Source organism: Mobula hypostoma, chromosome 22 (assembly GCF_963921235.1).
Source record: "Mobula hypostoma chromosome 22, sMobHyp1.1, whole genome shotgun sequence".
Lineage (NCBI taxonomy): Eukaryota > Metazoa > Chordata > Chondrichthyes > Myliobatiformes > Myliobatidae > Mobula > Mobula hypostoma.
Window position 1 is genome coordinate 20,841,815 of NC_086118.1, and position 17,946 is coordinate 20,859,760.

A 17,946-nucleotide genomic window follows, 5' to 3' on the forward strand; every position below is an offset into this window, starting at 1 on the left:
TAATTTTTCCGGTATCCCCATCTTTTTAAATATTCTTCACTGAAAATACTATATCAATATTGCAAAGAAATAAGATAGTTTATTCCAAAATACACAACATTGCTGTGGAGAACTCAGTGAAAGACAGAGAAAATAAATAATCTCAAAGTGTAATAATCTGGGATTGGTATTAGTTTATCATAGTCACATATCCAGTAAAAAGCATGTCTTGCATACTGTTCATACGGATCAAATCATTACACAGAGCATTGAGGTAGAACAAGATAAAACAATAACAATGAAGAATAAAGTGTAAAAGCTCAAGAAAAAGTGTGCAGGTAAACAAAGTTCAAGATTATAATGAGTTACAATGTAAAGTCAAGAGCCACACACACAAAATGCTGGAGCAATTCAGCTAGCTAGGCAGCATCTGTAGAAAAAAATTACAGTCGATGTTTCAGACCAAGACCCAAACGTAACTATACTTTTTTCCATAGATGCTGCCAGGCCTGCTGAGTTCCTCCAGCATTTTGTGTGTGTTGCTTGGATTTCCAGCATCTGCAGATTTTCTTATTGTACAAGAGTTCCCTTCAAGCTACTGATAACATGGGATAGAAGCTGCCCTTGAGTCTAGTGGTAGGTTTTGTAACTTCTGCCTAACAGGAGAAGGGGAAGAGAGAATGTTCCATGTGAGTGGTGTCTTTGATTATGCTGGCTGTTTTACTAAGGCAGCGAGAAGTATAGACAGAGCCCATAGAGAGGAGGCTGGTTCCTGTGAAGTTCTGAGCTGGGTCCACAGTTTCTTACAGAGCAATTGCCGAACCAAACTTTTATGTATTCAGCTATAAGCCTTTTTTATGCTGCATTGATAAAAATTGATCAGGATTGTTGTGTAAATACCAATTTTTTTAACCTCATAAAGAATAGAGGCTTTGGTGAGCTTTATTTGCTGTGGCACATCATGATTGGAACAGGGCACGCTGTTGGTGATGTTCACACCCAGAACTTAAAGCTCTCAACCCTATTGATAGTGCAGAGGGAAGTACCAGTGATGTATTGATATACCTTTTTGACATTCACTTGAAGTTGCAATCACATTGGCATTGAAGTGTACCATCTCAGTATTGCTAAGATAGGATACTGAGTCAAGAATTTCACTTGTTTAAAGTTGATGTATTTTTATTTAGAGCAAGTTAGATTTGATTGTTATAACTCATCTCTAAACTAACTTGGAACTGATTTGATAAATAAATTTACATTTGATGCATTGATATAGAAGTAGAATTGGCTGATAGATGAGAACTTGCTGCTTTTGTGAACGGGTCTTTGTTGGTAACTGAACTGTGAGAAGAGGGAGACAGTAGCGTGTTTAATTATTTTATCTGAAGGACACTGTGGTTTTGGTTTAGATCTGGAAGTGGAAGCACGATGGCCGAAGCGTAGAGAGTGGCAGCCTGGGCTTGGAGGACTGTCTGTGTAGGTGGGTAGGAGGGAGGAAAGGGGCTTGTTTAGCAGTTGTTGTTTTGTTGCTTGTTGTGTTTTGTGTTGTTCTGCTGAGCATTGTGGGTGTGCTGTGTTTGCGCCAGGATGTGTGGCGATACTTGTAGGCTACTCCCAGCACATCCTTGAGTGTGTTGAATGTTAATGTAAACAAAACATTTCACTGTGTGTTTCAATGTACAGTACTTGTGATAAATAAGTGCATTTGAGTCTGAATCAAAAATTCATCTGATGGAATTCAGTTTGAACCTTTTAAAATTTTGTCTTCTCAAGGTGAAAAATATCAATGGTGGGGATAGAACTCTTCCATTTTAGGTAGTCTATGTTGCCGTAAAGTATTCAGAGTTAACTATTGTATGGGATTGTAAAGGTTTTTGTCCTTCACCAAGAATCACTTCCTTAATATCCAAGTAAACCAGTGCTACAGTTTTACTTTCCATCTCATCCGTTGACGAGTATGACCATATTAGTATACAGTATGACCAATGACAAACAGTAACCGTAGTCAAATAGTGTTTCTGAACTGAAGTCCGCAAAAGAGTCCCATAGTTCATCGCAGAGCCGAGTAAACGTAGTGGAGCATCGATCTGAACTGGCCCGTAACTTGCCTCAGGCCCTGACCTTTGCAATCTGGCTCAGCACTTAATCCTCCATCTGAATAACGGGTTCTGCCGCTTCAAGCAGCTATCTGAACTGGCTCACTCCTTGCCTTGGACCTTGACACCCTGACCTTTTCAGTCTGTCCTGGTGCTTAAATCTCCCATCTGAACAACGGGTTCTGCAACTTGGATGTGCTGGAATTCGCTGCCTCGATTTGGCCTGTAAGTATCCATCTGAACATAGTCTTCAATCACGTCTGAGGCCTGGACCCCACTGCTTCAAGTTGATCTGTGCCCTACCTTTCATATTTTTCCACGCTCTCACCGACAGGCCCAGCTCCTTGCCTTGCTTCAGTTCTGCCACATCGAATTACCTCCAAGTCCGGAGGGAAGTTCCAGATTATTGTTTGCGATAATCGTTTGCCGGAAAAAATAGTGGTTAACGAAGTATTTAGTTGCTATCCTTGTTTCATTAGTCATCAGCCAGAAGTCGCTGAGGTTCACCAGCGCCATCTTAAAGGAAGATAAAGAAATACAGTATAATTTATGAACAACTGTACATAAATAAAGACTGACAAACAGCCAATGTGCAAAAGAAGACAAGTTGTGCAAATTCTTCTGAGAATGAGTTGTAGAGTTTTTGAAAGTGAGTCTTAGGTTTTAGAATCAGTTCCAAGTTGAGGTGAGTGAAGTTATCCTCGCTGGTTCAGGAGCCTGATGGCTGTATGGTAATAACCGTTCCTGAATCTGATGGTGTGGACCTTTGTGCCTTCTTTGTGATGGCACTTATGTGCTGGTCCCAGGACAGATCCTCTGATATAATAATGCCAAGGAATTTAAAGTTACTGACCCTCTCAATCTCCGATCCCCTAGTAAGGACTGGCTGATGGACCGTCAGCTGTTTCTTTCTGTAGTCAATGATCAACTCTGGTTTTGGTGGTGTTGTTGTGGCACCATTCTACCAGATTTCCCATCTCCCTCCTGTATGCCGATTCATCACCGCCCTTCATTTGGCTGACAACGGTGGAATTGGAGCTGTACTTAGCCTCATGATCATAGGTATAAAGTCAAAAGAGCAAAGGGCTAAGCACACAGCCTTATGGTACACCTGTGCTGATGGTGATTAAGGAAGCAATGTTTTGCCAATTCGTACTGACTGAGGTCTGCAAATGAGAAAATTGAGCAAATTGTTGCACCAACATGGAGATGTAGACAAGCCCAATATATATTTTCATTTGGGCTGGGGATAGGAGGGGGAGTGGCGAAGATATTGATTCGGTGAATCACCACGCATCACAGTTTGAGAAGTAAGTACAAAAGTATAGATTGCACCAACTGCAGTTAAGTTGTTAGACAAGGCAGGGCAGAGTTTGACAGGTTACTTGATGCCTTGAGGGCACAACAAAAGAGTATTGGCTAGGAATATTGTATAGGCTTTGTGCATTTTGCACATGGAATAACCATATTGTTGAACAACTTATGTACACCTTTGTTTAGTTTTACTGTTTATCATTCGTTGTATTTTCAATACTTTAACATGGGATGTTTTTATCACTAAACATTAAAATTCCTGAATATACAAACCAAATAAACTGGTCTTGTTTTATCCTTTAACTAAGATTTTTGTCAAATGAAGGAAGTCTGAATAGTGACATGGTTTTAAGAACATTGACATGTGGGAGCACTTCTGTTACTGCATTCTTGGGAAGTCATTCAGGATTGAGGATGATTTGATTTCACTCCCATTTTGTTGGTTCTGAGGTGACTAATGCAGCCTATGTGTCACCTGTCATGCACCTGGCCCTGACACACCTAGAAAACAAGGACACTTATGTCAGAATGCTGTTTCTGGATTTCAGTTTAGCATTCAACACTATTGTCCCACAGACCTTGATGAACAAACTCCTACTCCTTGGTCTAAATCAAGGGCCCTCAACCTTTTTTGCACCGTGGACCGGTTTAATATTGACAATGTTCTTGTGGACGGGCCGACCCGGCGGGGGGGGGGAGTGTGGGGGGGGGTTGTTCAAGTAGGGTTAAACTCATCTCAACATGTCTTTTACAATTAGGGTTGCCAACTTTCTCACTCTCAAATAAGGGACAAAAGTAGCAGTCAAATACTGACGAAGGGTCCTGGCCCGAGACGTTGACTGTACCTCTTCCTATAGTTGCTGCCTGGCCTACTGCGTTCACCAGCATTTTTTGTGTGTGTTGACGGGACACTTGTGTTTACCACGAGAAAGACTACCATGACCATGAAGCCTTGCACGGGCACCTGTGAGCGCATATGTGACTTGCGCATGCGCGTACGTGCCGATTTTTTTTTCCCGCAAATCCGTTTTGCCTTAATCTTCCCGACTACACTGTACATACATTATTTCTACTTTATATAGACTGTGTATTTATCATATCATTAATGCTTTTACTATATGTTAGTGTTATTTTAGGTTTTATGTGTTATTTGATATGATATGGTAGGTTAATTTTTGGGTCTAGGAACGCTCAAAAATTTTTTCCATATCAATTAATGGTAATTGCTTCTTCACTTTACGCCATTTCGGCACGAAAAGTTTCATAGGGATGCTCTACCTTAGGGGGGGAAATATGGGAAAGGGTGGTCCCGTATGGGACAAACCAATTTAGCCTGCTATACGGGATGTCCCGGCAAATACGGGACAGTTGGCAACCCTATGTTCAAGTTCAACAGTGCGTGACAGGGAATGAGGAAAGATGCAGCTGACTCATATCATTTCCTCGCGGCCCGGTAGCACATGCTTTGCGGCCCGGTGGTTGGGGACCGCTGGTCTAAATGCACCACTGTGCAACTGGGTATTGGATTTCCTAAAGAATAGACCTTAGATAGCCAGGATGCACAACCGCTCCTCCCTCCCCATCATCCTCCCTCCCTCCCCATCCTCCTCCCTCTCTCACACGGGTGCCCCCACAGGGCTGTTTGCTGAGCCCATTACTGCATACTCTGCTCATACACGACTGCAAGGCTAAACAATGTGTAATCACATTGTCCGATTTACTGATGAGATGACAGTGAGATGGCCTACAGAGAGAAGGTGGAAGAGCTCAAGGCCTGGTGCTAGGCAAATTACCTTTTCCTCAATGTCAACAAGACAAAAGAGATGATTATCGACTTCAGGAGAGCTCACGCCCCCACTCACACCCCTCTTTAGATCAGCGGCACAGCAGTGGAAACTGCAAGCAGTTTTAGACTCCTGGGAGTGCACATCTTGCACAATCTCTCATGGTGCAAGAACATATTGTACATCATCAGAAAAGCTCACCAATGCCTCTACTTTCTGAGGAGGCTGAAAACAGTTGGACTACGCACATCAATATGTCATTCTACAGATACACAGTGGAGAGCACCTTAACACTGTATGGAAACTGCACTGTGGTGAACAGGAATGGGTAGTTAAAACACATCACCGGCACCAGCTTACCCACCATCAAGGATATATATTTGGAAAGGTGCCAGAGAAAGACCAATAACATCATGAAGGATCCCAGCAACCCTGCATATGGACTTTTTTCCACTCCCATCAGGGGGAGATGATGTAGTATCAAGGAGCACCAGACTCAAAAACTTTTACTATCCCCAAGCAGCAAGGCTGATCAACACCTTCAGCCACTAACTCACCCCTCCGCATGTCCAAAGACCACTACTTTATCATTTCCTATACCTTATGTACAAACATGCCTGTGCTTAGTTTCACTTTAGGGCATACAATCTTTAGAAAGTAATGGAGTACCAATGCTTTAAATTTATAATTAAAAAAAAAAGCTGCTGGAAATAGCAGGTGTGAGATCAACTGTGGATGGAGCAGCCCTCCTACTGGTTTTGATGTCTCTGAGGTGAATTTTTCCACGATTTACTTACTTTAGTTATGTAATGAGGTGTGTCAAGCTCTCTTGTGGCATTGTAAATCACCCCTTGTCAGACTTTCACGTCACAAGCACCCTACCCTCCTGTCAATTGAGATGGCCTTCGATTTTAAGATTAGTCTTTAGGCAAGTCTTTATACAAACACCTACGTGAGTGTTTACCATGTTATGGCAGGTAGTATAGTTGTATGTATTTGAACTCTTCGGCTGTAGCTTTACTGGGTGGTGGGAGGGGTGGGCACAAAGCTGTTGGAAGGTTTAGAGAGAGAGAGAGATGGAAAAGAGGTAGGGAGGTGGGGCAGAGTAGAAACAGATGAGAAGAGTAGCTCACTCTTAATAACTGTGAAATACCACCACATAACAATAGAACTGCATCATCATTTTTTCATAAATACATTTTAAACTTTCCTTGCAATCTTTTCATCCATTTATGTTCAAAGGATTTTCCAGTTCCAGATGTCTTGAATTGTAGTACTGACAAAATTCTTGCCTGACTTGTATTCTCCTTCTCTCGATAAACCTGAGGTCGTCCGAAATCCTACCTGTCATTCAAAATCCCCATACTTTGAGACCCATTCTGGCACTAGTTAAGTAAGATTTTGGTTTTAAAATTCTCTTCTTAATGATTGTTTATCTCACAGATCGAAAGTTTGAGATTTGCCCAAGGGCATACAGTAGTTTGAAGAAAGCTGCTTCATTTTAAAAAGTCAAAAGTTATCCCTCTGACACCAGCTATATCCTTCCTGAAATTGGTCACTTGCAGTGCAAGGGAATGAAACAGAATGAAAATCTGTATTATTCTTTGATGTAGGCTGTTGGGTGCTTTTGAAAATCTTTTTCAAATTTGTTTTATTCTCTGTTCAAGAGGTCACCAAGGGTAGAGCAGTGAACATTGTTTGTACGGACTTAACAAGGTTTTTCATGCTAGGCTGGCCCTGAAGGTTTGAACACATGGACTCCAGAGTGAGCTATCCATTTGGATGCAAATTTAACTTGGTGATAGGAGGTAGAAGATCATGTGGGCAGTTTATCACCTGTGAAATGCCGCAGGGTTCATGCTGGGTTCACTTTTGTTTGTCATGTATAATGATCATTTGGATTATAGGTTGCATGATTAATAAATTTGCTCATGGTGCCAAGATTAGTGATATAGTTGACAGTAAATATATTGATCAAATGGGAATCTAGGAAAATGAATGACCAATGGAAATTAACTCAGACAAGTGAAAAGTAATTTATTTTCGGAAGTTAAATCAGTCTCAGACACTGAGGGCCCTTAATAGTGTTGTGTAACACAGAAACCTCAGAGTTCATGCAGAATATTCCCCAAAAGTGACATCACAGTTAGGCAAGGTGATTAAGCGAAGCATATAGTTTGCTTTTCTTTATTGGTGTGAGTACAAGAGTTGGGTTATTAAGTTAAAGCTGCATTTGGAGTATGGTGTGCAGTTCTGATTGTCATGATGTAGGCAGGCTATGATTAACCTAGAGATAATGCAGAAAATGTTCAGATGAATGTTGCCAAGACTGGGGGGGGGCCTGGGTCATGAGATTGAAACTGTTTTCCTTGGAGTGAAGGAGGCACAGATAGGATAGAAAGTTGGTCTTTATTCCCAGGTAGGGGAGTTGAAAACTTGAAGGCATAGGAATGGGAGAGGCTAGCAGATGCATAGACAAGTTAGGCCTAAGGGCCTGTTCCATGCTGACTGACTAGAAGAATATATGAATCATTCTATAAAATCTGTCTTTCTGTAGTACCTTTAATGTAGTAAAATGTTCCAAGACGCTTCACTGGAATATAAAACTAAAGGTAGATGCAGTGTTTAAGTAGGGCACTACTTGGTTATCAATGCTGCAGAAGAGGCCAGGATTAGAGGAGTATAGAAAGGTCTCAGATTGGAGTAGGTCAGGAAAGGAGAGAACATGCCAAAAGACTTGTACTGAGGAGTGAGCGTGAGTACGTACACACTACTGTCATTGAAAGGACCATAGCAACATTTTCAGATGTGAGTAATGTAGTTAAAGATTGAAAAAAAATGGATATGGTATTAGCATGGGCATATAATATTAGCACTGTTACATTAGTAGAAATAAAACATTAAAATGGCTTGATTTGAAAAAAAAAATTGGCTTGTTAGTGTGATAAAAATCTGAATTTGGGCACTGATTTAACCTTTTAGTTGAAAGAAGAAATTCATCTTAAGAAATGAATGAACAGCATGGACTGGAAAAGCATTTGGTCAGATCCCTGCATTAGCTGATCTTGTTGGCCATTGGGTTATTTCAAGGAAAGGTCATTCGAGCTCATTCCTAATTGTTGTTCATTGATTCAAGTGAAACTGTTTTTGGGAGGGCTGTTTGTACTGTGTATCATTCTATTCTCTTCCTATTGCCACCCTTGCCTTTACCAAAAAACTGTAGTATCAATTAGTTTTAATGCCATCAGGAAAGAAGAAAAACATTGAACAAAATGGCAAATATAAATTAAACAGAAATCCCAACATACGGAAGCAATGGTCATTTTTATTGTTTCCACAATTATAAAAAACTTTATTTTCTTTTTCTTTTTCTTAGTTGTACCTGTAATTCTCAAAGCAATGACTTTTGATGAGAAACGTGGTGCCTGTAGTGTAGGAGCAAACGTGAGAGACGCTGCCTGCTATGTCTGCTGGGCTTTTGCTCGTGCTTACGATCCCCAGGAAATGAAACCATTTGTTAATCAAATAGCGAGGTAAGAATATTTTATAATATATTATTATCTTTTGGTGACTTTTAAGTAAAGTTAAATAATCACTACAACTATCAAAAGCCACTTGAGAATTTACTCAGAATGTGGAATTAAAGCAGAGGGGCAGCAAGTGGTATTTTTGCCTTCAACTCTTGTAGTGCTTTGTGTAAGCGTGAAATAAATGTTTATAATTTGAGCAATTTAGTTTTTTTTGAATACTCTTTTAGAAGACTGAACAGTCATGTGGATTAAGATACTCCAAAACAGATGTGGATTGCCTTTATATGGGAACGTATGGATAACAAGCCTGCATGAGTAAGCATGCGTGGAACAAGTATCTACTGAATATGAGTTGGAGGCACCCTCAATGCATAAGAGAGAGGGAGGAATACTGAATTAGAGCTTTCCAAGCTGTGTTCCAGAATGATCTCATTTTAGGATTTGAAACTTCACATGATCCCAGATGATAGCTATAACAAAATACCAATCAAGTAATACAATAACTGGCTCAAAGCACAAACACAAACACTAATGTGATGTTGACCAGATTTTATTAGTGAAGTTGATTAATGGATAAAAATTGGCAAGCAAAAAAAAACAGCTGCCAAAGATGTCTGTAGTAGCTTCTTGGGTCCTTATGTATCTGTTTAAGAGAAGATGCTTGTCTTAGACATTAACATGACACTTCTTACAGTGCCACTGGTACTTTGCCTTTGTGCTGCAGAACACGAGATTTTTTTGTGTTCTGGTTTCTAAATTACATTTTGAACTTACTTCTTTCTGAGCCAGGATGGAAATCTTTGCCACTGAGAAAATGACGGTATTTGGATTCAGTTGACTTGCAATCTATGCGAATAGAATTTCCCTCAGGTCTGCATTTTACAGTTCTGATATTTGGCACCACAGTGTTTAAAAATAATAGCTGGAGTAACTCAGAACCATCGCCTCCCCTCCACCCTTTATTTCCTTACCATGCATTGGATTTTGACACCCATGAAATCAAGTACATAAGAACTTTATTCCCTCTTCTCACTACCCCACACACTTGCTGCTAAAGGCTTTTGCAACCCAACATGTTGCATGGCAGGAAAAGCTAGAAATAAACAAGCTCCATTCCCTGTAGTCTGTGAAGTTCTACAGAATGGCTGAGAAGGCTTTCACTCCCACTTGTGCTGTTAAGATAGTGGGAGTAGAGAGCAGAGCTCAGGTACAAGGATGAACTTGGTTATAGTTTACTGATAGCAAGGTTGAGGGTCCAATGGCTAAGGCAATCCGAGGCACCGTTTGAGAAGCCATGATATGGATGGTACAGTATGCCTCAAAGATGTTTACACTGCTCAGAGGGATGCGCAATCAGAATGCATCTGAATGATTGATATGTTATGGAGAACTGAAATCTGAGAGAGATAATGAAGACTCTAACATGTATACAGGTTTCCCCCGCCATCCGAAGGTAGAGCGTTCCTATGAAACGGTTCGTAAGCTGGAATGTCATAAAGCGAAGAAGCAATTACCATTTATCTATATGGGAAAAATTTGTGTGCGTTTGCAGACCCAAGAATAACCTACCAAATCATGCCAAATAACACATAAAACCTAAAATAACAGTAACATATAGTAAAAGCAGGAATGATATGATGAATATACAGCCTATATAAAGTAGAAATACTTTTCCACAATAATTGTCTGCATTGTTCTCTGTAGCGAAAATCTCACGGAAGTGCTGTTGGCATAAACGCGCTCTCCAGTAACCTTTAAACTATGAAGGTGCCAAATCACACCAAATAACACGAAAAAATACACACCCGATATAAAGTAGAAATAATGTATGTACAGTGTAGTATCACTTACCGGAATCGGGAAGACAGCACAGAGCACACTGGTGATGGTGTGTTAGGCTGAGTTGTTGGAGGTTGGGGTGGTGCAGTGACCCCCACCCTCTGAGCAGCAACCCGATACCGATCCACAAAGTATGCAGCGGTCCAGCGGTGGCCGAGACACACTCAGCACATCTTTAAGAAAAAAGCCGAAATAAACAAGCTAATTAATTAGGTGCTGCCCGGCACGTAAATATCGGCCCAGATCAGAGGCGACTCAGTCGGCAATCGGCTCTGATCTGGGCCGACATTTACGTGCCAGGCAGCACCTAATTAATTGGCTTGTTTATTTCAGCTTTTTTTCTTAAAGATGTGCTGCATTCTCTGCGAATTGGTATCTGTCTGTGGGCCGGGGTTTGGGGTGGTGAGACACTGGGGTGTCATCTCGTCTGTTTCCATGAGGGTAGGCAGGTCATCTTCTTCTATGTCTGCCTGCCTCGATGTGGAAGGTCGAGGTTTGTCATCTGCTGTGGCTGATGTGGAAGGCTTGCTTGACTGCTTAGCCTTGCACATTTTTAGATCATACAGTTCTTTGTCAGCACTCAAACCATCCTGCAAATATGCCCTAAACCGACGTACCCTTTCAAAATTAAAGTTGTACTTTATCATTGCAGTGAAAATCTCACGTAATTGCCTCACGTTCAGTTCGTGGACGACTTCACTTTTGGTCCGTTTGCTACTGCATTCGGTTATGATTGTTATCCTTCCCTCTACCAATTGCATCAGCTCTTCATCTATCAGTTCTTGGTCATGGGATGCCAAAACCACTTCAACATCATCTTCGTCAACTTCCACAAGCCAAACTCACTTTGTTCTTACTTCGTTCACCACGATCGAAACAATTATGTCGTTTTACGCTAAGTATAACACCCTTACGAGCTCTTTTAGGCTTTTCCAATACCTTAGAACTCATCTTGCTAACAGCTGCTCACAGGCACGTGTTTAAGCAATGCCGGCGAGAATGCCGTTCCGAATCTGGGGGACAGTGGCTGCTCGGGGCGCGCACTGATTTTTTCGCGCGCTGCTTTTCCCGCGTGCTGCTTTTTTTCGTAACAGTGAAAATACCTTCTGTTAGCGAAAACAGGTAACTAATGTAGGTCTTTCGTAACAGTGAGGTTTCATAAAGCGAACGTTCAAAAAGGGGGGGGACACCTGTAATTGAAAGATTTTTTTTCTTAAGCTTCTTTTAAAGTTCTATTTAAAATATACATGGAACAGCCAAAAAAAAAGAAAGGCAGAAAGGAGTAAAGAATTATAAGGTGAAACAATCAGAAATCTGCAATGGTCTTGGCCCGAAATGTCGACTGTTTATTCATTTCCATAGATGCTGCCTAATCTGCTGAGCTCCTACAGCATTTTGTGTGTGTTATTCAGCGAAATGTTTGGTGAACATGTGTTTGCTTGCAGTGTGGAGAAAGCAACATCAGCAGCAGCAAATGCAATAGACTAAATTGAAAAAAGTGTAAGTGATTAATTGCTTCAATTGAAATGTGTGATTGTGAGTCAAGTACATAGAAAAGGTAGTCGTAGCACTAACATAGAAAACCGCCAGAAGAGAAGAAACAAATGTTTGGAACAATTAATGATTGTATTAGATGTTGTTAAAGAAACATATTCTCTTTGAAATGCTAAAAGAGCAAGGAAATATTATGATGTATTTCATGGAAAATATTAGAAAAAGATCTATCCTGTGTGGATGCTGCTGGAGCCGAAAGTAAGAAGGAGGTTAGAACCATCTTGTGGAGAAGGATGAAGGGCAAAATTGAAGGATGGTGTAAGAGTGATTTTGAGGATGTTGTTAGTCTTATCTTTGGCTGATATATCCCTCCAGTCTGCTTGCAACTAGTTTGCTTTCATGAGGTATACCTTACAGCATTCGATTTGTAAAGATATAACCCTATAAGTGTGTGGGCGTATAATTAAAATCTAAAACTGACCATTAGCATTTCTTGTGATCCTCTGTGTTTAGAGTCTGCTCTTATTCTGAAGAGTAGGCAGAACTACATTTCATTATCATGCGATTTGTGACAGCAGTAAAAGTTTTATGATCCTTTAATGACCAGTTGATGGTCAAAGTTGACCTTGACTTTTTAGAATTCTTAAATGACTGGTGGAGTAATTACTGCAACTGTTCAAAGAGGTAAAATTGTCTGATTTTTTTGGTGTGGTGATTGTTGTTGCCACAGGCAGCTTAAAAATAATGAAATTTCTTTGCACGCTGGAACTTAGCTTCATTGTTCGACTGAAATGTTTGACAGGTTTCCTTTGGGCATGAACTGTAAGAGGGTGGATAGTTGCTTCACTTTAATCATTGCTTTAAAATATTGCAATTATAATTTGCTGTAAGTGCTGGCTGAACAGAAGTTATACTAAGATGAGTTAAATCAATAGTGAATTAATATCGTAGGCCAAAATTACGTTCTGAACGTGGATTTTTTTTAACTCTGCAGTGCAAACAGAAATATTGGCAAGATATTAGTCTCCAACTGGTGTACAAATAGGTTTTGTTTCTGTGCTGCAAATTGATCCTGGCATTGCATGACAGGTAATTTTCATGCAAGAACTGTTTCAGAGATTATATAGAATATATTGCAATGTTCACAGTAAATTGATTACCAAAGTACATATATGTCACCACATACAACCCTGAGATTTTTTTTCTTGCAAGCAAACTCAATAAATCCAATAACCATAATAGAATCAATGAAAGACTGCTCTACCTGGGTGGACAACCAGTGTGCAAAAGACAACAAACTGTACAAATACAAAAAGAAAGAAAGAAAAAATAATAATAATAAATAAATAAACAATAAATATTGAGAACCTGAGATGACGAGTCCTTGAAAGTGAGTCCATAGTTTGTGGGAACATTTCAACGATGGGGCAAGTGAAGTTGAGTGAGGTTATCCCTTCAGTTCATGCACCTGATGGTTGAGGAGTAATAGCTGTTCCTGAACCTGTTGGTGTGAATCCTGAGGCTCCTGTACCACCTTCCTGAAGGCAGCAGTGAGAAGAGAGCATGACCTGGGTGGTAGGGGTCCCTGATGATAGATGCTGCTTTCCCAAGACCACACTGTGTAGATATGCTCAATAGTGGGGAGGGCTTTACCCGTGATGGACTGGGCTGCATCCACTGCTTTTTGTTGGATTTTCCATTCATGGGCGTTAGTGTTTCCATACCAGACTATGATACAGCCAGTCAATATACTCTCCACCAGGCAAAGGCGAATCTTTGCAAACTCCTAAGGAAGTAGAGACGCTGCTGTGCTTTCTTCATAATTGCACTTGCGTGCTGGGCCTAGGACAGATCTTTTGAAATGTTAACCGAGAAATTTAAAGTTGCTGACCCTCTCCACCTCTGATACCCTGATGAAGACTGGCTGATGGACCTCTGGTTTTCACTCAGCCAGATTTTTCAATTCCCCCTCCCCTACCCATCTGGCTTAACCTATCACCCTCTAACTCGTATGCCTTCCCCTCCTTCTGCCTTCCTATTCTGGTCTTCCTTTCCAGTCCTAATGATGGGTCTCACCCCAAAATGTCAACTGTTTATTCATTTCCATGGATGCTAGCTGACTTGCTAAGTTCCTCCATCATTTTGTATGTGTTGCTCTGGACAGTTACACAGATAGGAAATATTTAGAAGAATATGGGCAAAGACAGGCAATGGAACTAGCTGAGTATGCAACTTGATTAAACAAGTTAAGCTAAAGAGCCTGTTTTTGTGTTTAGAACTCTATACTTCTTTACTATTTGAACAGTATGGGCCAGAGGTTCCCAGGACTCTGAACATCTTGCATTTCTGCAAGGAGACTTGATCGTAATATCGTAAACTTAAATTCTTTCGTCTATCTTCATAGGTAATCTCCTCCAATGGCAGAGCTCAGACTAGCGTATGTGTTTCAGCAGTCTGGTGTTGGGTATGTTAACACAATTGCTTACTGGCGTAACACATTGACACAATTGTGTTTGTCATATATATTAATGATCTGGATGATGGGGTGGTAAATTGGATTAGTAAGTATGCAGATGATAAGATAGGTGGCATTGTAGATGATGAGGTAGGTTTTCAAAGCTTGTAGAGAGATTTAGGACAGGTAGAAGAGTGGGCTGAAAGATGGCAGATGGAGTTTTATGCTGAAAAATGTGAGGTGCTACATTTTGGAAGGACTAATCAAAATAGGACATACATGGTAAATGGTGGGGCATTGAAGAATGCTGTAGAGCAGAGGGATCTAGGAATAATGGTGCATAGTTCCCTGAAGGTAGAATCTCATGTAGGTAGGGTGGTGAAGAAAGCTTTTGGTATGCTGGCCTTTATTAATCAGAGCATTGAGTATAGGAGTTGGGATGTAATGTTGAAATTGTATAGGGCACTGGTAAGGCCAGACTTGGACTATTGTGTACAGTTCTGGTCACTGAATTATAGGAAAGATGTCAATAAAATTGAGACAGTACAGAGGAAGTTTACTAAAATGTTGCCTGGGTTTCATCTCCTAAGTTACAGAGAAAGGTTGAACAAGTTAGGTCTTTATTCTTTGGAGCATAGAAGGTTGAGGGGGGACTTGATAGAGGTGTTTAAAATTATGAGGGGGATTGATAGAGTTGACGTGGATAGGCTTTTTCCATTGAGAGTGGGGAAGATTCAAACAAGAGGACATGAGTTGAGAGTTAAAGGACAAAAGTTTAGGGGTAACATGAGGGGGAACTTCTTTACTTAGAGAGTGGTAGCTGTGTGGAACGAGCTTCCAGCAGAAGTGGTTGAGGCAGGTTCAATGTTGTCGTTTAAAGTTAAATTGAATAGATATATGGACAGGAAAGGAATGGAGGGTTATGGGCTGAGTGCAGGTTGGTGGGACTAGGTGAGAGTAAGAGTTCGGTACGGACTAGAAGGGCCGAGATGGCATGTTTCCGTGCTGTAATTGTTATATGCCTATATAGTTATAATTGTAATGGGGGATTTCAATATGCAAGGTGATTGGGAAAATCGGGTTGGTGTTGGATTGCAAGAGAGGGATTTAGTTGAATAACTATGAGATGGCTTTTTAGAGCAGCTTGTGCTTGAGCCTACTCGGGGAAAGGCTATCTTAGATTGGGTGTGGTGTAATAACACAGATCGAATTAGAGAGCTTAATGTAGAGGAACCCTTAGTAGGCAGTGATCATAATTTGATTGAATTCATACTGCAATTTGAGAGGAAGAAGCATAAGTCACATGTATCAGTATCGCAGTGGAATAAAGGGAATTACAGAGGCATTAGAGAGGAACTTTCCCAGGTGGATTGGAGGAGGATACTGGCAGGGATGATGGCAGAGCAGAGATGGCTGAAGTTTCTGGGAATAGTTCACAAGGCGCAAGATAGATAAGTCCCACAGAGGAAAAAGTTCTCAAATGGCAAGAGTAGGCAACCATGGTAGACAAGGGATGTTAAGGACTGTGTAAAAGCCAAGGAAAGGGCAATAAGGTAGCAAAAGTGCGTGGGAAGTTAGATGATTGGGAAGCTTTTAAAATCCAACAAAAGGCAATTTAAAAAGCTATAAGAAGGGACAAGATGAAATATGAGGGCAGACTAGCCAATGATATAAAGCAGTTATATAGAGTAAAAGGGAGGTGAGGGTTGATATTGCTCCACTGGAAAATGATGCTGGTGGGGTGGTAATGGGGGACAAAGAAATGGCAAATGAACAGTGGATACCTTGCATTAGTCTTAACTGTGGAAGACACTAGTAGTGTGCCAGAGGTCCGTGAGTGTCAGGGAGCAGCAGTGATTGCCATTGCTATTACAAAGGAAAAAGTGCTAGGCAAACTCAAAGGACTTAAGGTGGATAAGTCATCTGGACCAGATGGACTACATCCCAGAGTCCTGAGGAAGGTTGCTGAAGAAGTAACGGATGCATTGGTCATGATCTTTCAAGAATCACTTGATTCTGGTATGGTCCCAGAGGACTGGAAAATTGTAAATGTCACTTCGTTCTTTAAGAAGAGAGGAAGGAAAAAGAAAGGAACTTGTAGGCCAGTTAGCCTTAACCTCAGTGGCTGGGAAAATGTTGGAGTCTATTATTAAGGATGAGGCTTTGGGGTACTTGGAGACTAAAGATAAAAATAAGTCAAAGTCAGCATGGCTTCTGTCAAGGGAAATCTTGCCAGACAAATTTGTTACAGTTCTTCGAGGAAGTAACAAGCAGGGTGGACAAAGGAGAGTGGATGTCATTTACTTAGGTTTTCAGAAGGCATTTGATAAGGTGCCGCAGATGAGGCTGCTTAACAAGATAAAATCCTATGGTGTACAGGAAATATACTGGCAGAGTTAGAGGAATGGCTGACAGGCAGGAGGCAGCAAGTGGGCATAAAAGGGGCTTTTCTGGTTGTCTGCCAGTGATTAATGGACTTCCTCAGGGGTTAGTATTGGGACCGCTACTTTTCACATGGTTTGTCAGTGATTTTGATAATGGAATTGACAGCTTTGTGGCAAAGTTTGCAAATTATATGAAGATAGGTGAAGGGGGAGGTAGTGCTGAGGAAGCAATGTGATTGCAGCAGGACTTAGAAAAATTAGAAGAATGGGCGAAATTTACCCAGAAGTTTAATTTATAGGTTGAGTCTGTGGTAAAGAAGGCAAATGCAGTGTTGGCAATTATTTCAAAGGTAATAGAATATAAAAGCAAGGAGAGAATGCTAAGCCTTTTAACACACTAGTCAGACCGCACTTAGAATATTGTCAACAGTTTTAATGCAGAGAAATTAATGTTCATGCCATCAGGTTGGAGGCTACCCAGGAGGAATATGGGTTGTTCCTCCAACCTGAGTGTGGCCTCTAGAGGATGCCATGGATAGACATATTGGAATGGGAATGGGAAGTGTAACTAAAATGGGTGGCCACCAGGAGATCATACTTTTTCTGGCAGACAAAGCATAGGTACTTGGTGAAGTGGTCTCCCAATCTATATTGGATCTCACCGATATACAGGAGGCCACACTGGGAGCACCGGTCGCAGTATATTACCTCACAGACTCACAGGTGAAGTGTCGCCTCACCTGGAAGGACTGTTTGGGACCCTGAATGGTAGTGAGGGAGGAAGTGTAGGGGCAGGTGGAGCACTTTTTCTGCTTGCAAGGGTAAGTGCCAGGAGGGAGATCAGTTCGAGGGATGAATGGACAGGAGATCCCTGCAGAAAACGGAAAGTGAAGAGGGGGAAAAGATGTGCCTGGTGGTGGGATCCCATTGGAGACGACAAAAGCTGATTCAAAGCTGCCATTTATTAGTAGACTTCAAAGTAGCCCTAAGCTGTGGTCTCTTTGTAGTAGGGATTTCACTGTGGCTAGGAGTTCACTGTCTGAGGTGCTTTTAGTAGAAAGCTACCTCTAA

At 41.1% G+C, this 17,946-nt stretch overlaps 1 protein-coding gene across 1 annotated transcript in view; it reads left to right on the plus strand.

The window, feature by feature from the left end:
• tbcd (tubulin folding cofactor D) overlaps positions 1–17,946 on the plus strand; it is a 268,107-nt gene that overhangs the window by 125,948 nt on the left and 124,213 nt on the right. The window contains exon 14 of the mRNA XM_063074279.1: positions 8,550–8,706. Within this exon, the coding sequence (XP_062930349.1) occupies positions 8,550–8,706 (157 nt within the window). The remainder of the gene's footprint in view (positions 1–8,549; positions 8,707–17,946) is intronic.